At 39.9% G+C, this 20,724-nt stretch overlaps 2 protein-coding genes across 9 annotated transcripts in view; both read right to left on the reverse strand.

Moving 5' to 3' along the window:
• LOC132988017 (rap guanine nucleotide exchange factor 6-like) overlaps nt 1-12,061 on the reverse strand; it is a 141,831-nt gene extending 129,770 nt beyond the window's left edge. For 4 of the 5 annotated variants that reach the window (XM_061055088.1, XM_061055090.1, XM_061055093.1 and 1 more), the window contains exon 1: nt 11,645-12,061. In XM_061055088.1, the coding sequence (XP_060911071.1) occupies nt 11,645-11,719 (75 nt within the window). In that variant the 5' untranslated portion in view covers nt 11,720-12,061. The remainder of the gene's footprint in view (nt 1-11,644) is intronic. The other variant, XM_061055091.1, reaches the window with a different exon arrangement.
• Nucleotides 12,062-13,902: 1,841 nt separating this feature from the next.
• The window catches only part of fnip1 (folliculin interacting protein 1), a 40,574-nt gene continuing 33,752 nt past the window's right edge, over nt 13,903-20,724 (reverse strand). For all 4 annotated transcript variants that reach the window (XM_061055096.1, XM_061055094.1, XM_061055095.1 and 1 more), the window contains 5 exons: nt 18,710-20,417; nt 18,373-18,538; nt 17,950-18,150; nt 17,687-17,802; nt 13,903-16,593 (listed from right to left, as the gene is read on the reverse strand). In XM_061055096.1, coding sequence (XP_060911079.1) covers nt 16,515-16,593; nt 17,687-17,802; nt 17,950-18,150; nt 18,373-18,538; nt 18,710-20,417 — 2,270 coding nt within the window. In that variant the 3' untranslated portion in view covers nt 13,903-16,514. The remainder of the gene's footprint in view (nt 16,594-17,686; nt 17,803-17,949; nt 18,151-18,372; nt 18,539-18,709; nt 20,418-20,724) is intronic.

Consider the following 20,724-nt stretch of genomic DNA (forward strand, 5'->3'; position numbering starts at 1 on the left):
AAGACAGCACAGCCTCACACAATGCATGAGGACAGAGTCATTCTATCGAAATAAAATCACCAAATATGGCTGATAGAAGAAGTTATGAATGTGCCGTAGCGTGCCGTGAATGGGAATTTCGGGAAAGCAATGCTATAGACTTTGTGAATTTATTTCAAGATTGGAACGTCTTTTACATAACATACGTCTTTAGAAACACTGACTGATTTCACCACAGCCAGGTCTCTGAGGTCAAAAGTCAGGAGGGTTTTTGTTACTTTGCCAGCACTACAGAAGGTTTATAGGTTTATATTCAGAATAAATATTTGTTTTTAATCTGTTAAAAATCTAAAACTTCACTGTGATCACCCAAATTGCTAATATTTGATTGCCATTTTTTGATTCAGAAAACATTTGCCATTAAATTAAGAACTGATGTCATTTTGAAAGACACCAAAAGATAAATGGAATAAAAGAAGTGTAAGGACTTGAGTTTTTGTTTTTTTACAGCTAATATAATTACTGGATGAAATCAACAACTATTTTGATATTAAGTAAAACAAAAACAAAAAGTGCTGTACATTACATTTAGTTTGCTGTGTTTTTGACTCATGTGTAAATTGACATTTTTTGGTATTGGATGATCAGTTGGGCAAAACAGGTACTTATAGTACTTAACTTTGAGCTATTGTTACATATTATGATAGGAAATAACTATGGAATTAACGGGAAGATTAGTCTGCACTGTGATCAAAAATGTAAAGTAAATTTAAGTGAAAATGTCACAGACTTTACAGGTTTTCTTTTCAACTCTATGCGATTCTAATGTTTTTTCTTTATTACAAGTTATACCACTGAATACAAACATTCAAATCCTGACATAAACGCCCCTCAAGCACAACCAGAAGAACACACAAACACACTGGTTAAAAGTATCTGCTGCTTTCTTTTTCAGCCACAAATTCCAGCCCAGTTTTGTGAGGTCCTAAAGCTGCTTTAATGAGGAAACTGTGGCAACAGGTTGTTTTATGGGCTGTCTCTTGGCCTACTTTTGATCAGAGAAACAAAACAATAAAGAGCTAAAAACTAAAGGCTACCTAGTACCATGCCCTTATAAAGCTTTAGAAATTAAACGGTTAATTAGTTAAAGTTTCTATAATAGTTTGTTTTAGACAACAACCTGTTTTTTGAAGACTTCTCATAATTTTAGTTGTAAGTGTATCAAGGCAACTCTCAATAACATCTTACTGGATAAAACATGATTTTTTGTGTTAAACTTTTCTCACAAAGACCTCATGAAAATTGATTAAGTAAACTCTCATTGCTTCGTTCTAAAAAAATTCCCCAACATCCAATAATTCTAATTTCCAAAGAAAACCAGCTAAACTTCATACATCAGATGTAAAATGTATGAGACATTAGCTGCAATTTCTTTTAAATTAAAAACTGTATGAAGTTTGGTTGGCACCAAAATATTGCCATTAAGGCCTCATGAAGTTATCCTTATTAGACAAAATAGCCTGCCATGTGAGGAAAGAAAGCTATCAGCTGTTCATAATGTCAAGGTAATCCTGTCAGTGGTTGACTTCACTCTGCAAGGTGAGTCCCCCGGCAGCGTCAGACTGCATTCCCCACAAACCAAACAGGTCAGAGCTGACGATATCTGCCTGTTCACGCCTGCTGTCATGCATAGAATGTAGTTACACTTTACACAGCGAATCCTACACACAGCAACACTCACTCACTGTTTGCACATGCACACGCAGGCAAACATGCGTGCACACTGGGAGCCCGGGGCTGCTGTTCTGTGAAGTCGGCAGTACCCACAGGAAAAGCTGACGTGTTTACATTCAAACAATACCCGGTGGGACAATGCCAGGTTGTTGTTGTGAGCTGCTGTGTGAATAAGGGACTTCATAACAGGTTTCAATGGTGAAGCACTTACAAAATGCATTGTAAGTGGTTCTAGTTTTACTGCAAAGCTCATAATTAAATAAGTAAACAGTTTGGATTAAAACATGATTGAGGCAGTAAACACAAGTCTCAACTAAACTGCCTTCCTACATTAACTGACCAAAAAAAACACCGAACATGTGTTAAATGACTACATAACATTGGTGCTGTGTTGATAAAAGTAGGGCTGAACCCAATCAATTGACACAATCAATTTAGCATTTTTTAAATAATCAAATAATAACATTAATTTAAAAACTGCAACGTAGTAAATCTTTTGGAAATTAACATTTTAAGCAATCCCAGGTTTCATAAACCAAAAATATCTTGAAACTTGTGTCAATATCTTAATTGTGACTTCAAATCATAGACTGTAATGGACGAAGGCTGAGTGACATCATCCATCTGTTACTGCAGGGGGCTACAGAGGCTCATTGGCAGCCGCCATGCTGGAAATCCTGTCTCAGCCTAACTTTGAGTCAACCTAACGACAGGCATAGAGCCGAAGCTGAGGCGGATTTTAAGCCTCTTGACCAACCATTACATCGCGCCCACATGTCAATCATGTCAGCTACGCGCCTAACTATGGATAACACTTATTGTTTTCAAAATCAAAAACAAGCTTTTTTTAAAAATTCAACCCCCGTACAGTACATTCCAGTGATGACAATAAATAATCAGACCTATTTAGTTTTCTGTACCAGGCTGTAAACAGTTTTTGCCAGTCATGTGTATGTGTCTTCCTGTGTTCCTGGAGCCAGCCTCAAGCGGACTCTCGACTAGCCGCAGGATTTTGCATTTTCGCATTGGCATCATTTTTCAAGACCGGAGGTTGCCGCTTGCTTCAAGATTAAGTTCAAGGAACTCCTTAATTTGTACCAACAGCAAGAAATACTTTATCGTTGTTTTCATTCTTTAACTGCTACATGCCTCCCTTTCTGTGATTCCTCTCCGTAGCCATTTTTATATTTTTCAAGTTGGTAAGCAAATACAATAGTAAGCTAGCTACCTTCAATATACACACATGCAATGTAAAAGTGCAGAGGAAACTCTCTGATTCTTTGGGTCTTTCTGATCTAAAAATCGACATCAATACCATGGTTCCATTAGGTCAGGAATTATAGTTTAATTAGGCAATTCATTTATGAGTGCTTTTGCCTCCTGTTGCCAAATCGTAACATTCAAAGATCATGAGAGTATTGCAACGGTTGAAAGAGTCATGAGGGGATGGTGGGTATTACTTTGAATAGCCCTGCGTTTCAAATTAAACTCAAAAAGGGACCTTTCTTAAAAAGATAATGTTTCTTTAAACTAAAGGCTCTGACTGTTTCTCATGCTTCACCCAGCAGATAAATTAAATATACATAGTGGGCAAGGTTGTCACGCATGTTTGAAAGTAACAGGCACAGCATAGAGCAGAGACCTGCTCACAGATCTTGTGTCAGTACGGTTTGTGAGCGTGCGTCTGCCCTCCAGTCCACAAGTCCATCAGCTCAGTTAGGAGCAGCCTTTATTGGCTCTACAAGGAGAGCTTTCAGTGTGTTAGGTCAGGAGAAGGCTGTGTTTATTCACCCATTTAAACACAAACACACACATGCTGTCTTCCCCAGCTTCCCCCTCTCTGTCTGTTCCTCACACTGACTCCTCTGTATCGTTTTCATTTCAGACTCTCTCTCTCCGGCCTGCAGTTTGCTGGCACATTCAGGTTTGTTGATGCTACTGGCATGTGAGAGTTGTGAGTGTGGGTTGGTGTACTGTGTGAACTTTTGCAGCATTTACGTCATGATGGATTTACTGAATCTTAACTGCAGCTTGAGCGTGTTTTTGATACAAAATCGACTTCTATGGGTCACAGACTTTACCAAATGTGGTTCCACAGGCCTGACCATACAACATAATAAAAATGTCATCTATAGTCGAGTCAAGTTGAGCCATGGGTTATTGGAGGCACCGGGTAAGAATAAATTTATTAATGGAAGTATATCCAACTCCGCTATGGTAGATGCCGATAATACCTTTTCAGCCATAGAAGAACTTCTTCCAATTGAACTTTCCAACTCTGGTTGTATGTCCAATGGAGAAAACATGGACAAATTTAAAGCTCTGAACATTTCGTACATACTCTATGCCTTACTTCTGTACAAATCTGATGCACGCTATCCCTCTAGCTAGCTTATTGTGACATCTGAAGGCAGACAACGACGCTACTTACGTTATTTTACGCATTTACGCTGTTTTGACTTTTGGGTCAAAGCCACAGCAGAGTGGCTTGGGGTCTGATAAACTGAACTCTTGGATGTGATAATCAGGTCATACATTATTTTTCAAGATTTCACGAAGCATCACTTCCAACCATATCAGCCCTCATTTGTTTGTTTTTTAAAGTCGGTGTCAATGTGAGTTTGGGCTTCCTGTCAGTATCAATCACGCTTGACACTTTCCGCTCATCTCACTCGACATGTTTTTTTCAAAAAGGCATGAGCACACACAAACATCACCCTGTAATGTGGTACACACATTCATGCAGACTCATGCTCGTTTGTGTTTTTATTCAGGCATGAAGTGTAAATTGCTTTTGACAATTTGAACCACGCATCAGAATTTTAAAAATAGAACTAAAAGAAACTTTCATGCTTCTCTTAAACTCACTCTTCACCTCACACATAACTAAACCTCTTACTCCCCAACAATTACTTCTGCCCCTGCAAACTTTTGAATTTCATTTTGAAGTTTTCTGTCAAACACTCTTTACTGCTCTTCTCTCAGCTCTCTGCCTAGCTTGATTATGTGTAGCACTCTCTCGCTCAACTGACTCTCCAGCTTTCTTAATTTAAACATCCATATTTTCGCTCCCGGGGCTCTCTAAAATATATTTTTTGATTACCTGCAGCCTGCAGGTATCATTCCTAGCACCTCACTTTCACTTATCCCTCTTCCTGACAGACATATATCTCACTTCAGTATCTTAACTGAGAGCATCTCTACAACACGCTTTCTGTGATTGAACGACTCTCACTTTCAAAGCCCATAACACTGTTTTCACTCCCAATACTTCTTTTGTAACTACCGGTAATACACAATGTTTTTTTTCTCTCTCCTTTAACTTGTTTTTTTCACACATATATGCACCTCCATTTATAATATCTCAGTCAAATGCAGTTAGTTACATACTTTGTATTCATTACATCATGTTTCCTTGTTAGTCTGATCTCTATGGATTCTCCCCCAAAAAAGCAGCAGCATTTGGGGAGAGCAAAAGACGCAGACACAATCCGCCATGACACAATGCAAATCATCAGCGTTGAACTGACGACAATAAAGCTCTTATTAAGTTATCTAAACAGGTACCTGCATACAAGTGCAAATCCCCTCTCCCTGTTCTTGCATTTCAAATCTCAAAGCATTGAAAGAAAGTTGAGGCCAGAAGTCCTTTATTTCTCAGCGCTGGCAAACGCTCCCAGAATCTATATATTTGTCAGACTGTAGCCGATGAATCCGATAATGGTAGTCTGGCAAGTCAATCTGGGATCCCATTAGCTATCATCTTAACATGAAAGATGCCTCTGTGAACGATGGCCAACTTCTGTTAAAGTTAGCACTAAACGACTGCTAACCAAGACTTCCTTTTCCATGTGCTGCATTGTTTAAAGTTCAATTAGCAACTGGAGAAGTAAGAAATTAAAGAAATAAACACCATCATTTCTTGGTTCTTTACATCCCCTCAAAGAGCCCAGTGTTCATCTGTTTCTGGTGAGTCTCAGTTTAACTGTAGTTATTCCCCGTTTCACAATTGCAAAAACAATGTTTTTAGGTATACTTTTAAGTTTTTCTTTTGATAGTTTTTGACCAAAGATGTTAAATCCTAGGATAATAAACAAATGTATTATCCTGTCTTTCCCAATACAGCCACTACTTGCCATAGGCAGAGTGGTGAAATCGTGACTGATCATACATTAGAGTGACTCACAATACCAAGAAGACGCAGTGAGCTCGACTCTACAGAAACTCTGAAGATGAACCCTCAGGCCTATGTCAAGAAAACCCTGGCATCTAACTGGTTTTCACCTCAGCTGTGTGAGCTAATGCATGCTTACTCACATTTTCACAAAGCACTGGTCTGGAAAGAACATTTCAAATTTCGGGAAAAATGTTTTATTATACTATAATTTGGACAATAAAAAGACACTTTTTCTTTTCTATATTTCACCAAGGCCATTTACACCAATACACTGCAGGACAGGTACACAATAAAGTCATGCACTGTTTGGTTCAGTGGTTACCAATTTTTTTTCTGTCGAAGGAAACAGTGTTACAATTCCTGGGATTAACTGTCTTCTTATTATGATTCAAAGCAGAGCATGAAACTATAAAGTTCTATTGTGGCTGTCAACTTTTACGTTATTCTACAGAATTACAGAAAAGATTTCTTGTCGAGAGTTTTTTTTACTTCGATAAATGCTCATGGAACATCATGCTGTCCTGCCCTACTTTGAGTTTTTAATATTACCAAAAATTGTGTTTTGTAGGAAAATTTCCCCACAGCTTTTTAACATTTGACCTTATCAAACCATTGCAGATTGTGTGATTTGGATGCTGTAGTTGACCATATTGAGATTTTATATTTTAAATAATTGTGCAGTCCTTGTTTAACACAACGTGGGCATATCCAGTGATGCCTTGTTTTATGGATATGCTGGAATGTATCAGATGTCACACAACTGAAAATACCTGTTTTATAATCACTACTGCGGGCAGTACTCTGTGTCTTCATTTCAGCCTCCTTCAGAAATAGACAGGCCATACTGTGGTGTGTATCAGTGAAGGTAATTGCAGTGGGAGGGTATTCAGGATAACTTGAACCAACAACACATTTATGCCCGGGGCATGATAGAAGACAGCTCAAGTAGAGCCCACAGGGAGACAGAAAGCAGAAGACAAGCAGACTAAACTTAAGCTCTAAGATATTTTTTATAGATGAATCAGTTGACTGTACAGAGGTAAGTTAAGCGACTAGAAAATATTTTCTTTAAAAATACTCAGATCATTCAACAATCACAAAAGTTGGCCAGTAAGAAATAGTCGACAACATTTTTGCAGTTCCATAACTGTATGTGTGCACAATGCCCTACATAAGCACTATCTGCTACAAATCATACACACACCGAGGCCTGCAAATATGATCACACATGCAGGAGTGCTGTGTATTTCCCACAACTCCACGATACGATACATATACACAATACAGAGGCCACGATACAATCGTGATATACATTGATTTGTCCTTCACAGAATTCACTACAACAGCCGTTCTTTATTGTTGAGAAAACAGCAGGGGCATATTAAGGATCCAACAACTTAAAACACTTCAATTCAGGTCCTCAGAGATCCTAGAAATACATTAAAACATATGGCTAGTGTAATTATGAACTACACCATAAATCAATTGTCTTTCAAAACTGTCATCATAGCTTTACAGCCATTCTGTAACATTGCATCCATACATATAGGAGCACATGATGATATATTGCCATATCGATTTTTGAGAACAGCCCTAACATGCATATTTCTACTTTTTCTTGTTTCCAACACTCTGTGAGTCATCTGACCTAAATAAACTCCCTCGAGGAGTTAACACCAGAGTGCAACACCTTGAACCAAAAGGCTTCAGTTTCACATCATCAGTGCAGAGCATTTGACTGTCTGGCAGAGAGGAACAGTAACTTATGGTTTAGGGAAAGGGTTATTTTATTGAGGGTCTTTTATTACAGATCTGCAAATGCACAGAAAATTACTGCTATAATGAAAATAGTGAATATACCACGTTCAGAGGGAAAACTCAGAGCATATGTTTGGCAGATTCTTTCAATCCCTCATCTAAGAGAGAATATTGACTTTTTGACCGTGATGTGCACGTGAATGTACAGTCTGAGTGAAAAACTGAAATGAAATGATAACACAACAAAAAGGACTTCACAAAACAAAATGATGTTTCATATTAACAATGATGAATCATCGTTCTATAAAATTTCCAGATGTGTGGCCGATGTTCTTCATACTGTGAGGGTATGAATGGGAGCCAAGGCCTCTAAAAAGAGGAGAATAACATCCCCTGTCGTCTCAGTGCTGACTGTGCACAGATGGCACCAGGACTTGGTTAAAAAAGACGGGCAACCCGGGAAATTGGCACAAACTTTACATAAAATACACCAGTATAATCCTTTAATTTGTCAAGCTGCGTCAGCACAGGGCAAACCACCCTCTTTGGTTACTTCAGCTGAAACACACAGCCTCTTTTGAAATGTGTTTCTTTGCACACACTCCAAGAACCACACACTGTTCTGTACCTCCTCCTCCTCTGTTCTGTTCATAGAAGTGAGCAGCTCCACTGCTCACTCAAAAAGCAAGAAGTCGCCACTTAAGTCCATTTCTCTTTCTCTCCCTGACTTGCCTCTTCCCCTGGGAGTCTGTGGCTTTGTAATGGTTGGAATTCCCATAAAAGTCCAATCTGTACCAAAAGCAGCCAAAACCACCATAAATCATCCGCAGGATTTGTTGTCCATTATACCACCGGGGAATCTGGATGATGCTGAGAAAGGTAGGCAGGGAGGGAAGAGTTGGACGGAAAACCCAAAAAACTGGGAAAAGGTTGACGAGGCATGAAAACTGTGGCGAGCGAGATTACACAGAGCCAAACATCTGGACAAGAGACGTACCTACAGCAGGTCTAAAACTTTCATAGCCAAGAAACGTAGCTAAAAGTCTCAACATGAAGGACCTTCAACATAGGGCATTTGTGAAAACTTTACACATTATTTGATAAGTGTGGGAATCGCAGGGCATCTGATTAAATAAAGAATAAATAAAAGGTAGAGGAGGGATGTATTTTCACTGCAGTCTGATGTCAGTTTCCCCTCTTATGACTCATGATATAACTTCTTTTCACCAATGTCAGTATAACCCTCTTCAGTCTCTTATTCGGTGACACAGTAAGTCAAACTGTCTGGTGTCTCTCCAAAATTGATTAGAGTGCAGAATTTTTTAATAATCAAAATTCAAATATCGATATTTGGCATCAGAAATTCAATCACTGTATCACACGAGTCAAGTCATGTTGCTGTATCGATATTTTTAACCCACCCCTATTATTAGACCAACAATGATAACCATCATCATCATTATCAATTCACCTGCTGGTTCTTTTCTATAAAATAGTAGATTTTTCTTTTACCACCAGTTAATTTGTGTGATGAACTTCAGCAGAAAATTCTCATGTGGGAGAATCTGATTACAGCAAATGTTTGGCCTTTCTTTCCAGGAAAGTGCAAGAATTTAAATATTATAATAAGCTTTAAAATAGTTTTTTCATCACAACAAATACAGTTTGTTAAAGAGAGATAGGCTGCATTAAAAATGTATATAAAAAGCTATATAAAAATGTGATCAAAAAGTGTCTGGTGCTCCATAGTAAAGATAATCCAGACAAACAAGGGTGTGGATTTAAAATAATAATTAGTTTTAATTGCACCAATGTATGCAGAGGCTTAAATAACATAGAATGGGCACCTGTAGACAAAGCTCTCATGTGACAGCTCGTACGCTTGCACTGGCTTGTAGCTCTTTATTCACTGCCATTTATTAACCTTCAGAACACCTTCAGTGTCTTCTGGGGTTCAGTCACCTGATTCATTTAAGTTACTTTCCCCTACAGTCTTAAAAAATATCAAAAAGCTGGGAAGCTGGTTTAGCTCAGTGGGTAGAGCAGATCATCCATGTACAGATAGCAATGAGTGCAGGTTCGACTCCTTATTCTGCTGTTTGGTTCATATCATCCACCACTCTCTCTGTCCACATATCATGTCACTCATGCTTGAGTTATACAGTATGACTAGCAAGCTCATCTTTTTTATAAGATGTATTCTTGTTTACTAATAAAAAAGTCCGGACTCATTAAAAAAGCAGGGGCGGTGCCGCGGTGTTCTATTTGACACAATGCAACTAGTGTAAGCATGCTGACACGCAGCTGAAGCTAATATCATGGTGTTTAGATTATTATTAATGGGAAAAATATGTTTATTTAATTAGTTTAAAGTCAACTTTAATCAACCTTTTTCTCAAGGGTTTAAGGATTTCAACATTTGTCAAAGGTCTGGGATAACTTGTAAGTCCGTATTGATTTAAGGAGCAGTTGCATGATGTTGTGGTTGTTCGAGGGTGTGATTTCTTAGTGGGGAGATGGTTTATTGATTCAGTCAGTCTATATTATGGTCAGCTGCTTAATGCTCCCAGGGGGCAACATCACCACTGTTTAAGTCTTAATTTAAATGGGTCGGTTATTCACAATCCACTGGCTGTGATTGATTCTAGCTTTGGTGTTCTATTTGTGACAAAAAAGATGCAAACATTGCAAGCATTCATTACTGTGTGGAAACATTTCACATAGTTTGGTGCTTTCACCTCTGCGACAAAATGCTAACTTTGAAAGTTTAAGGAGAAACAGAAAGTGTTTAGATTCCTGGAAAAATTGGTGACTCCCCCTCTGACTTTGGTGGGACAAGTATAACTTTAGTAACTTTGTCAAAGATCTGCCTATCATGTGTTTCTTTTTTTTTTTTTTTTTTTTTTTTTTTTTTTTTTAAATCTAGATCACACACCCACCTTCACTGCAAAGATTGTGTCATTTATGTGTGGACCAAACAGAGTAGTTATGGTCTGTTTAAGTGTGCACAAAGGCCCTCTGTGGCTGTGTGAAAGAGGCTTTCTACCTACCGTGCACCCACAAACAAACAGAGGATTAGAGATGTAAAGGGACCTTTTCAAATGTATCATGCAAAACTGAAGAGTGGCTGTCTTTAAAAAAAAAATGGTTGTGCTTAGATTTTGCTTGCACTTCAAAACTTCCACCAGCAACAGAACATGGAGAGCAGTATGACCGGCTATAGAGCTATTTTGGGGCACAGCGCTGTAACTAAAGCAATGACAAGCCAGCTGTGTTTCTACAGCTTCATGTAGGGAGGAGACAGGAGGAGGAGGAGGAGGAGGAGGGATGAGAAAGCAGCAGTGATTAAATGTAAAAAGCCTCCTTGAAGCTAAAGTTAACACAAACTATCTGCTGGGCTTAGACATGAGCTGGGATGTTGGTTTTGTTTGACTGTACTTGCATGCCCAGAAAGCATTGCAGTAAAAAATGTACCTTCCACTCAACCCTGTCAAGAACAAACAGTTCTTGCCTTAAACAGGAGTACCTCTTTAATGCAAATAATAAAAATAACCTGCAAGTCTGAAACATTTTAATTTGGAGCCCTGGGACACTTTCAATAACCCAAATAGTCTCAATGAAGCTTCTGGCACACTTTGTCATACACTTTTTTTGCTATAGCTCTTCATTTTAATGTTATTTTTCCTTTGCACATGATTAGTTTAGCACACAGCTAATGGTGTAAATTCATAAGGATTTTAGAAACGCTAACTCAGCGATATTAGAGCACACGTTTAGGCATGTACTGTTTCTGCTAATTACCGTGTGACTGTGGGAAAGCCACATCAAAAAGTTAAGTTGTCCACTCAAAAAAAAAAAAGGCTTTGTTAACTGTCTGTGAAGCTTAATTGACAGCGTAGTGTAGTTTCCCCACAGCGACATGAAGCAACAGTTTGATTTAGGCTAACTAATTAGTTAGCAAGAAGATGCTAATTAGAGAAAGAGTGTTTTGTTTACCTCTGCTGTCCGCAGGGAGGGCGGTTTCTTCAAAGCCAGTTTGAAAGAAGTTTCCATGGCTCCGGTCATTTTCATAACTTCGGCTCCAGATCCACTATTAATCCACTTTAAATCACTCTCTCCTGCTTTCCTCTTAGCCTCCCAACAAACTCATATTCTCGCGGATCTTTCCCCCGCAGAGCCGAGCATGGATGGGATTTACCCTAAAAACGGGACCGCCGACTATGAGCCCCTTCTCCAAGGAGTAACCGAAAAACTTAACTTTTACTACTGCTGCTCGTCCGAACGGAAGAAAACTTTACTCAAGTGTGACAGCAAGTGAAAAACACGGTCCAGGTTGTCTTCAATTCTGTACATCTTTCCGTAGAGAAAATATCCAGCACGGTAGCTCCGTCAGATCCAGGAGTTCAGATTTAGATCCCTCCTCTTCCAGATCTGAGAGCGGAGAGTTGACGACATCTGTCTGCCCGGAGAGGATGCTGCGTTCAAATGCAAGTCGGAATTAAGGGAATTAATTGCAGTCGAGGGCACGGGCGGTGTGCATCGCTCCCTTGTGTAACCTACAGTTGAACGGGTTAAACCATTAAGAGTGGAATTAAACTATTACATTATCATAACACTTCATTCAACGGCAATTTTATCTAGTTTAACAGAGGGATCACAATTCACAATTTTCTACGTTTTGTATCGAACTTTTTCTAATTCCTTACCTACTTGAAAAGTCGTTTTATGGTATTTTGTTTAACTTTCTAAATGTTTTATTTCAGAGGTTACAAAATAATCATCAGACATTTACTACTAGGCTAGAACATTTGTTTTACAACGTATACAATATATAGTTAGGCAACCATCTTCGCTGGGTGTAACAGATGCACTGGTAGCCAAAAGAAAAGGCAGAAAGTTAGCAGCTTGACTCTGTAATATATATATATAGGCTATTAGACAGCAATGTAGGTTATCCAAAGTTGTAGTCAGGCTACAGATGACACAAAAGATCCGTTTTCTAAATTGAAGCTTAGTGTGCGAGTTTAGGAATGAGTCCTTGAATGCAGCACAGATCCTCCCACTGACTTCTGACACTTTTGTAGTCAGATTTGCCAGCACTGAAGACCGCTGTTCAGAAAAGCGGTATAATTAGATTACTGATGTGCATTTATGAGCAGCAGCTCACTCAGGACCTCGACGTCTCCTGGTTTTGTAGAAAATAAAAGGTTACGCCGTACTATTACTCCTTATTTTCAATTAGGCTAAACTTAGAAAACTCGGAACTGCAGTTAAAAAAACACCTTGTAGTTTTATTCATACTAAGGAAAAGGGCATGGCTCGAGTTTTTGAATCACGTTTTGTACTTTTTGGGTCGTATTTTTTTGTCCGCTTCCTAAAGTACTATTTACCATGAAGAGAGAGGGAACAATGTGATGTTTTCACTGACAGAAGACACATTAGATATTTGCTTGTGTATTCGCTTTCAGTCCCGGTGACACTCCTTCCTTCATTGCATAACTGCGGTGTGTGCTCGTTTCGTTTTACCTCCCATGCCGTGAGGAAGGTGGGGGGTGGGGTTAAAGCAGCCAGTTTCAGGATTTTTAATTCAAAAGGTGGATGAAATCTGCGATCCAGATGTCGAGCACATGGGTGTCGAACCAGAATCAGTCTAAACAGAAGTGGGATTTCTGCACATAACTTACATTGATTTGTTGTCACTTTCCAGTCTGTTTAAATAATGAGGCAATGTTTTAGCAGTGGAAGAAATATAAAGAATCATCTACTTTACAGTTTGTCAATGTTAATTTAAAATGTGTCAGCTATTTTTCAGAGGGGAAGAAAAAAGGATTTCCCAAGTGTGATTACTTGTAAATTTAAAAACAGTTCATGTTAATTGATTTTGCAGATCTGAGATGTTGAAAAAATCTTGAATTGGAGCCAAGCATGAGGATTCACAGGACGCTTGTTTGTAACATTGCTTATCATGTTGCTTGAATGCAATTTCTTCTAATCAGCTACAAAAAGCAGAACATGATCATATTCCATATTAACTACTATACAGTGATTCCATGATACATGTATTGTCAGAATATACGTTACAGTTTTCACCCATGCTACCATCATCTAAGCAAGGATCTGAATTGTAGCTTTTGGAACCCCGTTTTCTCTCTGAAGAATTATTTCAGATTACCATGTCTGATTTAAATTTCCAGGATCTTCCCCCAATTTCCCTTTGATTTTGTGACAGAAAACATTCCCAGAGACACATGAAAAACCTTTACCTCTGCATCTTTATTGCACAACATTCCCATAAAATTGGGAAAAAAATAAATGGAGGAGACAATTCTTAAAAGACATTCTGTACAAATACATGGAAATAAACTTCAGTATGTACAGTTTAACATGAACCGTTACACATACCATGGGCAACTAAATAATTTATGTATATACAAAGACAGAAAAGCAGATATAAATTCATACCTTTAAAACATAATGGCTGGGTTATACAAAATGTAGGCTGATACAGCGGAGCATCTTCATACAGTAACAAGCATGAATATATTTCAATTTTACCAGCAAAATGAGCTCTCCACAAGCCTGTGATGCATTCATGCCACATTTACCATTAAGACTTGGGTCATATACAGGGTGCCGTTTGAGTTTTAAAAAGAAAAAAGAAAATATTTTAGTCAGATTCCGCGTCTTGAATTTCTAGCAATATAAGTTATTCACAGCATACATACTGTTAACATGCTGTACCACCATCCCATCAACAAGCTCCGCTCCAAACAATGTAAGAATCCTGAGACATGTTACAATCTTTAAAGAAGCAGTGGGACGAGTTCAGTGGTTTCTACCAATGCATTGGCAGATTGAAACAAACTGAAAAATCCCCTCACCTCCGCCTCCCTATCGAAGACTATGCACCTACAGCGAGTTTAACTGAAGGCAACACATTCTGTCCATTCTGGGCTACTGTAGAAACATGGTGGATGTCATGATATAACGATATAAAGTCTCATTGTGAGCTCAACCTAAATCACAATAATTCTTATTTTCAGGTGATAAACCAATAATGATGACTTTTACTTCAGCAAATACATTTCTTTAAATCTTACACACTGGTCCTCTAAGATTGAATCTTATAAAGTTAGGAAAGTTACTTTCAAGAATCCACTAAGAGGAGTTATTTATTGAGCTGGAATAAATTAAACTTCACATCCTTTCACATCAAGGTAAACAGATGTGGTTAAAGGCTATGACTGGGCTACAGTATAATTATGGTGTTACTGTATGCGCACCATTCATGCTCTTGGATGTATTTATCGTAAATATTGCAGTCATTCATCCTGGAATTTAACTCACCCTATTGTACCTGCAATCAGAAAAATGTGATACAGATTATCTTCCAATGCTTTCAACTGATGACCACAGAAAGCAAAAAAAAATAAAAAAATAAATGTCCCACTTGCCCATCAGGTTCAAATTTACACACAGAGGGAATATTTGAATAACAGAACCTGTGAAAGTGACCGTAGCGGTGTCACCATAGCAAATCGCACCATGGCTATATGCTTTTAAAAAAATAACTTAAAATCATTTATTTGTCAATATTATGGGAAATTAAAAGTCAAGTGTGCAATAATAGACTTGTAGGTTGTGTGTTTTTTGTATTTAGATGTCATAGAAATGCGTTTGAAAATAGAGTTAACTGATACATATTTTTGACCCACTATAAGGCTTACTCTGTCTTCTCTCTGCAGCAAACATCAAAGCCGTAAACATCGTAAAAAGGTGGGGAAGCTATAAAAGTGAGAAAATACTCAGCATTTTGGTTTTAAAATAGATGTAGATAATGCATTGCTCAACTTTTCGACAGTAGAAAGGGACCCCCGCCCCCGCAGTCACAATCTGCAGCAAAAACACGTTTTTTTTTCTTCAATTTTTCGTGTGAAGTGATCATAAGAAGGAATTTAACAGCTTCCCCTATTTTTCTAAGAACACAGCATAGAGTCTGCACACAGCTGAACCTTTCTTCTGATTAAAATAGTTTAAAAAAAATTTACCTCAGGGTTTTCTATGGAGCCACTGTAAATGTGAGTCATCTACTGCCCATTTGAAGATCTGAGGTAGTGCTGTACCTATGATAAGAATGTCAAAAGCACTTTTAGCTATTTTAAAAAAAGTTTGTGGAACCAAAATCACAGAGTGTCGATACCCCAATGTGAAAAGAAAATAGGCGTTTAAATGTAGGTGTGTGCTGCAATTGGACAAAAACTAGCACATCAAAGTTACTGAGATATCTGAGTGAAATATTGGCTTGTAAACAAATGCATAAAGATAAATGAAATATATAAGTGGCATGAGATTGATAATGATATTAATGATATATTTTTTAAATAAATGCTTTAAAAGTCCATCAGTTTCCATTGTATCACTGTGTTGAAGATTGTACGGAAAGAAAGAGGAAACAAAATCCATTGTTATTATAATGTAGATATTTCCATCCTTTAACTGGATCAATATGGAAAAAAAAGTCTTTGGCTTTTGTGTCCAAAAATAAAAGAGTCCTGTTGTAAAAGAAACATTCAGACAGGAAAAGGTCATTTGAGGGATACAGCACAGAGCATCTCTCCATCTGTGGGACTGTGGTCTCTAGTTCCCCTTAGTGGTGCAGTAGCAACATTGCCCCACATTCAGCAGCTGTGGTATTGAGGGAAGATGCCCGCTGTGGTCCGTGTACACTGCTCAGCTTCAGAGCACAGATCCTATTTAGCCCAGGAAAGAAGGTCAGGCAACCATGTTGAGGGTCATCTGTCAGGTGGGCCAGAGTGACACTTCCCAGGTCTCACTCACTGCTCAGGACCTCAGTGGCATTCCAGTCTCATAACAGAATCTGGGCCACATAGGGGGAGTGGGTACTGGCCACCGCAGCTAACAAGGGAAGGTCGCTGGACTCAATTCTGCAAAGACAGCAGAAGAAAGATCAGAATATGGTACGTTCTACTGTCCAAACTGTCCACGATATTAGCATATCCAGTGACTATTGGTATCGGCAACTTTTATCGCAGATATGTGCCGATATTAATAGATTTACTCACCAGTCAAAAAACATTTCATTTGAGTTTCATTGTATTACACTAGCAGGTCTTTTGTGTGCTCTATGGATTATAACATTCACATTCACAGCATTCTCAATCTCCATAGTGTCAAGCGCTGCTGCACATACATGCGCAGTTACTTTCAGTTGGGTACCCTTCTTTTCTTCAATATATCTTTACCACAAGTTTTTGGCAACTGCATTTGAGGGATTAACTACGGTGGCCGGTAGGGGTCAAACACTTAGCAACTGATGAAACGACATACATTTAGAAAAACGAGCAGCATATCTAGAAACGCTGCACATTCAAAAGCATATGCAAACTACCACAACAAATGCAAAGGCTGAAACGCGCTGCAAAGACACAAACGCGCTGCAAATAGGCAAACAACTGCATAAGCATCAAACGCGCTGCCAGTACAGAAACCAAACTTTAGTCAAAACACACACAACCAGAAAACTACTGCAAACAACTGCAAACACAGAAACGCTGCAAGTTAATCCTTAAACGGAAGTGCTTTAACTTGCAGCGTTTCTGTGTTTGCAGTTGTTTGATGCTTATGCAGTTGTTTTGCCTATTTGCAGCGTGTTTGTGTCTTTGCAGCGCGTTTCAGCCTTTGCATTTGTTGTGGTAGTTTGCATTTGCGTTTGAATATGCAGCGTTTCTATATATGCTGTGCGTTTTTCTATATGTATGTCGTTTCATCATTTTCTGAGCGTTTGACCCCTACCGGCCACCGTAATTAACACCATAATTGTGTTTATCTATATTTTGACATCCCCAGTCAATCCCCCCCCCCAATTGTGCACAAGCATCTTGAGTGCAGGCATTAGACCCCAAAAAATATGCATATGTGGGACCTATTCATAACATATCTCTCTACAGAGCTGTACTTTTGAGTAGCAAATTAATTATTTTAGCAGCTATTAGTTTATAACAAAGGCTAAATACTCACCCTAAGACCATTCCCAGTTCTTTGACATGGACTCTTGTCTGGCCCTTCAAATACTCAGCAAGCATCTTGCTCTTGAAGTAGATTTCCTGCAGGCGGTCCTCAAGGTGCATTATACACTGAGAAAAGGAGAGAGGCAGAAACATGGTTGTTCATGCACAAGAAAAAATGAATAACTGTATACAGACAAAAATAAAAATTCGACATGATAGCATCATCTTGACTAGAAGAAGCTAGTAACTGAGAGATTGAGAATTGGAACATACAAAGTTGGGCGAGAGGTTGAGCTTGTAAAGCTGGTAAGTGGACTGTAATAAGCTGGACACTAGGCTGGATACCAGGACCTCCTTCCCCAGCTTGTTGACGTCAGTGGCTCGTCTCTGACTGCTTGCCACCTGCACCGTCCATTTGTCTGTGTCTGCTATAATGCAGACGGCCTCCGCTATGGGCTCATCCAATACTGGATGCTAGGAAGGACAAGGACCATTATAAATGAATATTCATAAATCACTGAAGATCACTTGAAGTGTTCTGGCTAAGTTAAATAAAAAACAAAAATATCTTAAAGTGTGATCTCACTCTTACTCTAAAGAACACTTAACACTAGTAGTTCTTAATAATCATGTTTTGTAGCATCACAGCAAATGTATTGCCCTCTTAAGGTAGGGTCCAAAGCCATTAGTCCTTACCTGTACAGCATGGGTTAATTCCGCCATGAGACTCTGTCGTAGCTTCTCGTCACTAGGCATTCCATGCAGTACAAAGTCTGGCACATATGTGGGGCAGTAGCCTCCAAACAGAGAGCGACCAAAATTGGCAATGCTTGGTTTTGAGTAGTTCTCCACCAACTTCGACCTAAAAATAAAATATATGAAATGATTTGCTTTTTCTTCAAACTATGAGTATGAATATGTTATTTACATTCATTATTTCAACATTTTATATGATGATAGCTCATTGTTTGTAAACAGGAAAAACTATTCACAGAGAAGTGCGTCTGAAAATGGATGTGTTTGCTCTACTCACCCAGGGAATGGCACCAGCACTTCCTCCTGCCAGTCCTCTGTCTCCTCGCTCTCACTGTCCCCCAGTGCACTGTCTGAGCTCTCATTGCGTGGAATTTCCCAGTCACTGAGAGGCACAGCTTTCCGCTTTTGGTCCTCTTTGCTGCTGCTTTCATCCTGGGGGACAGGGACAGACAACAGAAGACCATTGTCCTGCTCAGCAGAACAGCCCCTGCAGCAGCACGTGTCAGAGGAGTCTGTAGACCCGCATCTGCACCTTCTCTGGACATCCAACAATGTGTCCCCCCTCCTGCTGGACCCTACCAGTCCACTACCTGAATCCAAACAGAGACCCAACCCCTGAACCCTTACTGGCCCCTGGAAACTTGGAGCCCCTAAGTCACTGGACTGTGGGACTCCCGAGGGGTCCAGCAAGTCTTTGTGTAGACTGTCTGTGGTGCTGGCTTCCTGATTTTTGGCCTCGTCGTCTATAGTCCTCGTCTCCACAGGGTTCTCCAGACTGAAATACTCATCAAAATCATCCACACAGTTGGGCCTCCACTGAGGCATCTTGCTGGACACCCGCTGCAAGGGTGGAGCCACCTTGGTCTGTTTGCTTTGGTCCTCTGATGCACTGCTGTTGCTGGTCTTTGAATCTCCTCCTCTCTGCTTATAAAGGTGCGTTTGTTGCTGATGCAGTAGCAGCTGCTGGTGGAGCGGTTGTTTGTCCTTGAAGTGTTTCTTGTGCTTTTTGATTTCTTCCTCCACCTTCCTTCTGCGGCTCTCTGTGTCCGACTCAGGAGACATGGAGTCTCCAATGAGGAAGGTGACTTTAGTTGCAGGCTCTTCCTCCTCTGTTAGAGTCAAAGCCATGGGCCCAGCAATTGGTACTGGCACTGTAGCAGCTGGGCTTTTGTCTGGGGGTTTCTTCTCTAAAGGGATCCCTAAAGGACGAGGAGCCTGGAGCTGGTTGCCTGCATCCATACCAGCCTCTGCCCCGAAATTTATACTGTTTGTGGTGATAGATGTTGGAGAAGGACTTGATGGAATAATTGTGGGTATGGGTGGGACAATAAGCTTGAGGTCGCCCTTGTTCTCTGTATCCAGCACAGAAACCTGCTCCCTGGGGGAAGCTGAGCCAACACGCAACACCTTCTCCAGTCGGGTTTCCGTAGCCAGCAGACTGCTGGACTCTATGCGCAGCTCCCTGGATTCATCTGCTTCTGTAGTCCTGATATCAGGGTTGTTACCCTGACTGTGTCCCGACTGAAGCACACTACTTCTAGACCCTTGACTCTCACTGCTGTCCTCCTCGTCGTCCTCATCCTCATCTTCTTCCTTAGGTGTGTCCCCGGCCCCCTGCTCCAACTCTGTGTCTGTGTACGTGCTGCTCTGGAGGCTGTTGTCTGAAGGGTAGCTGCTGTCCTCTGCTTCAGTCTGCTGGTCGCTTGCCCCTTCAGACAAGTAGTCCCCACTGGGTTTATGGACGGTTACCAGGACATAGTCTGACTCCTCCACCTCTCCTTTTCTCAAGGAGGTGGTGATGAGGGAGCCGGGCATAACAATAGCCTCGTCCTCAGCGCTGTCCAGCATGTGGGTCTCCAGCAGCTCAGAGCAGCGGATGAAGTAAGTCAGGACATAGAGGAGTCTCTGGACCAGCTCCTGTCTGCGACCGACAACCACCGTCCTTGATAGTCGCACCGGTGACCCAATGGACCCGTACAGGTCCCCTAAACAAGGTGATGATAGGAACATTAGCATTACTGAGTCACTGTGTCATAAGATACAGCAAATTTCAACACTTGTCAAGTACTTGAAATTTAACAGAACTTGTGTGCTTAAGTGATTAAGTTGAAGTGATTAATATGTTGGATATGAAGCTGCCTTAGAAGAAGGGTTCTCACTTTACAAAGGTGCAGAATAGGCCGTTCCCCGACTAAGGATTTACATATTCAAACCTGATTCATAACACTTTGTCTTAGTCGACTGACAGTTGAACGTTTTGTTGTTGTTGTTTTTTGCGCTCACTGATCAATT

Source organism: Labrus mixtus, chromosome 14 (assembly GCF_963584025.1).
Source record: "Labrus mixtus chromosome 14, fLabMix1.1, whole genome shotgun sequence".
In the NCBI taxonomy this organism is placed as follows: domain Eukaryota; kingdom Metazoa; phylum Chordata; class Actinopteri; order Labriformes; family Labridae; genus Labrus; species Labrus mixtus.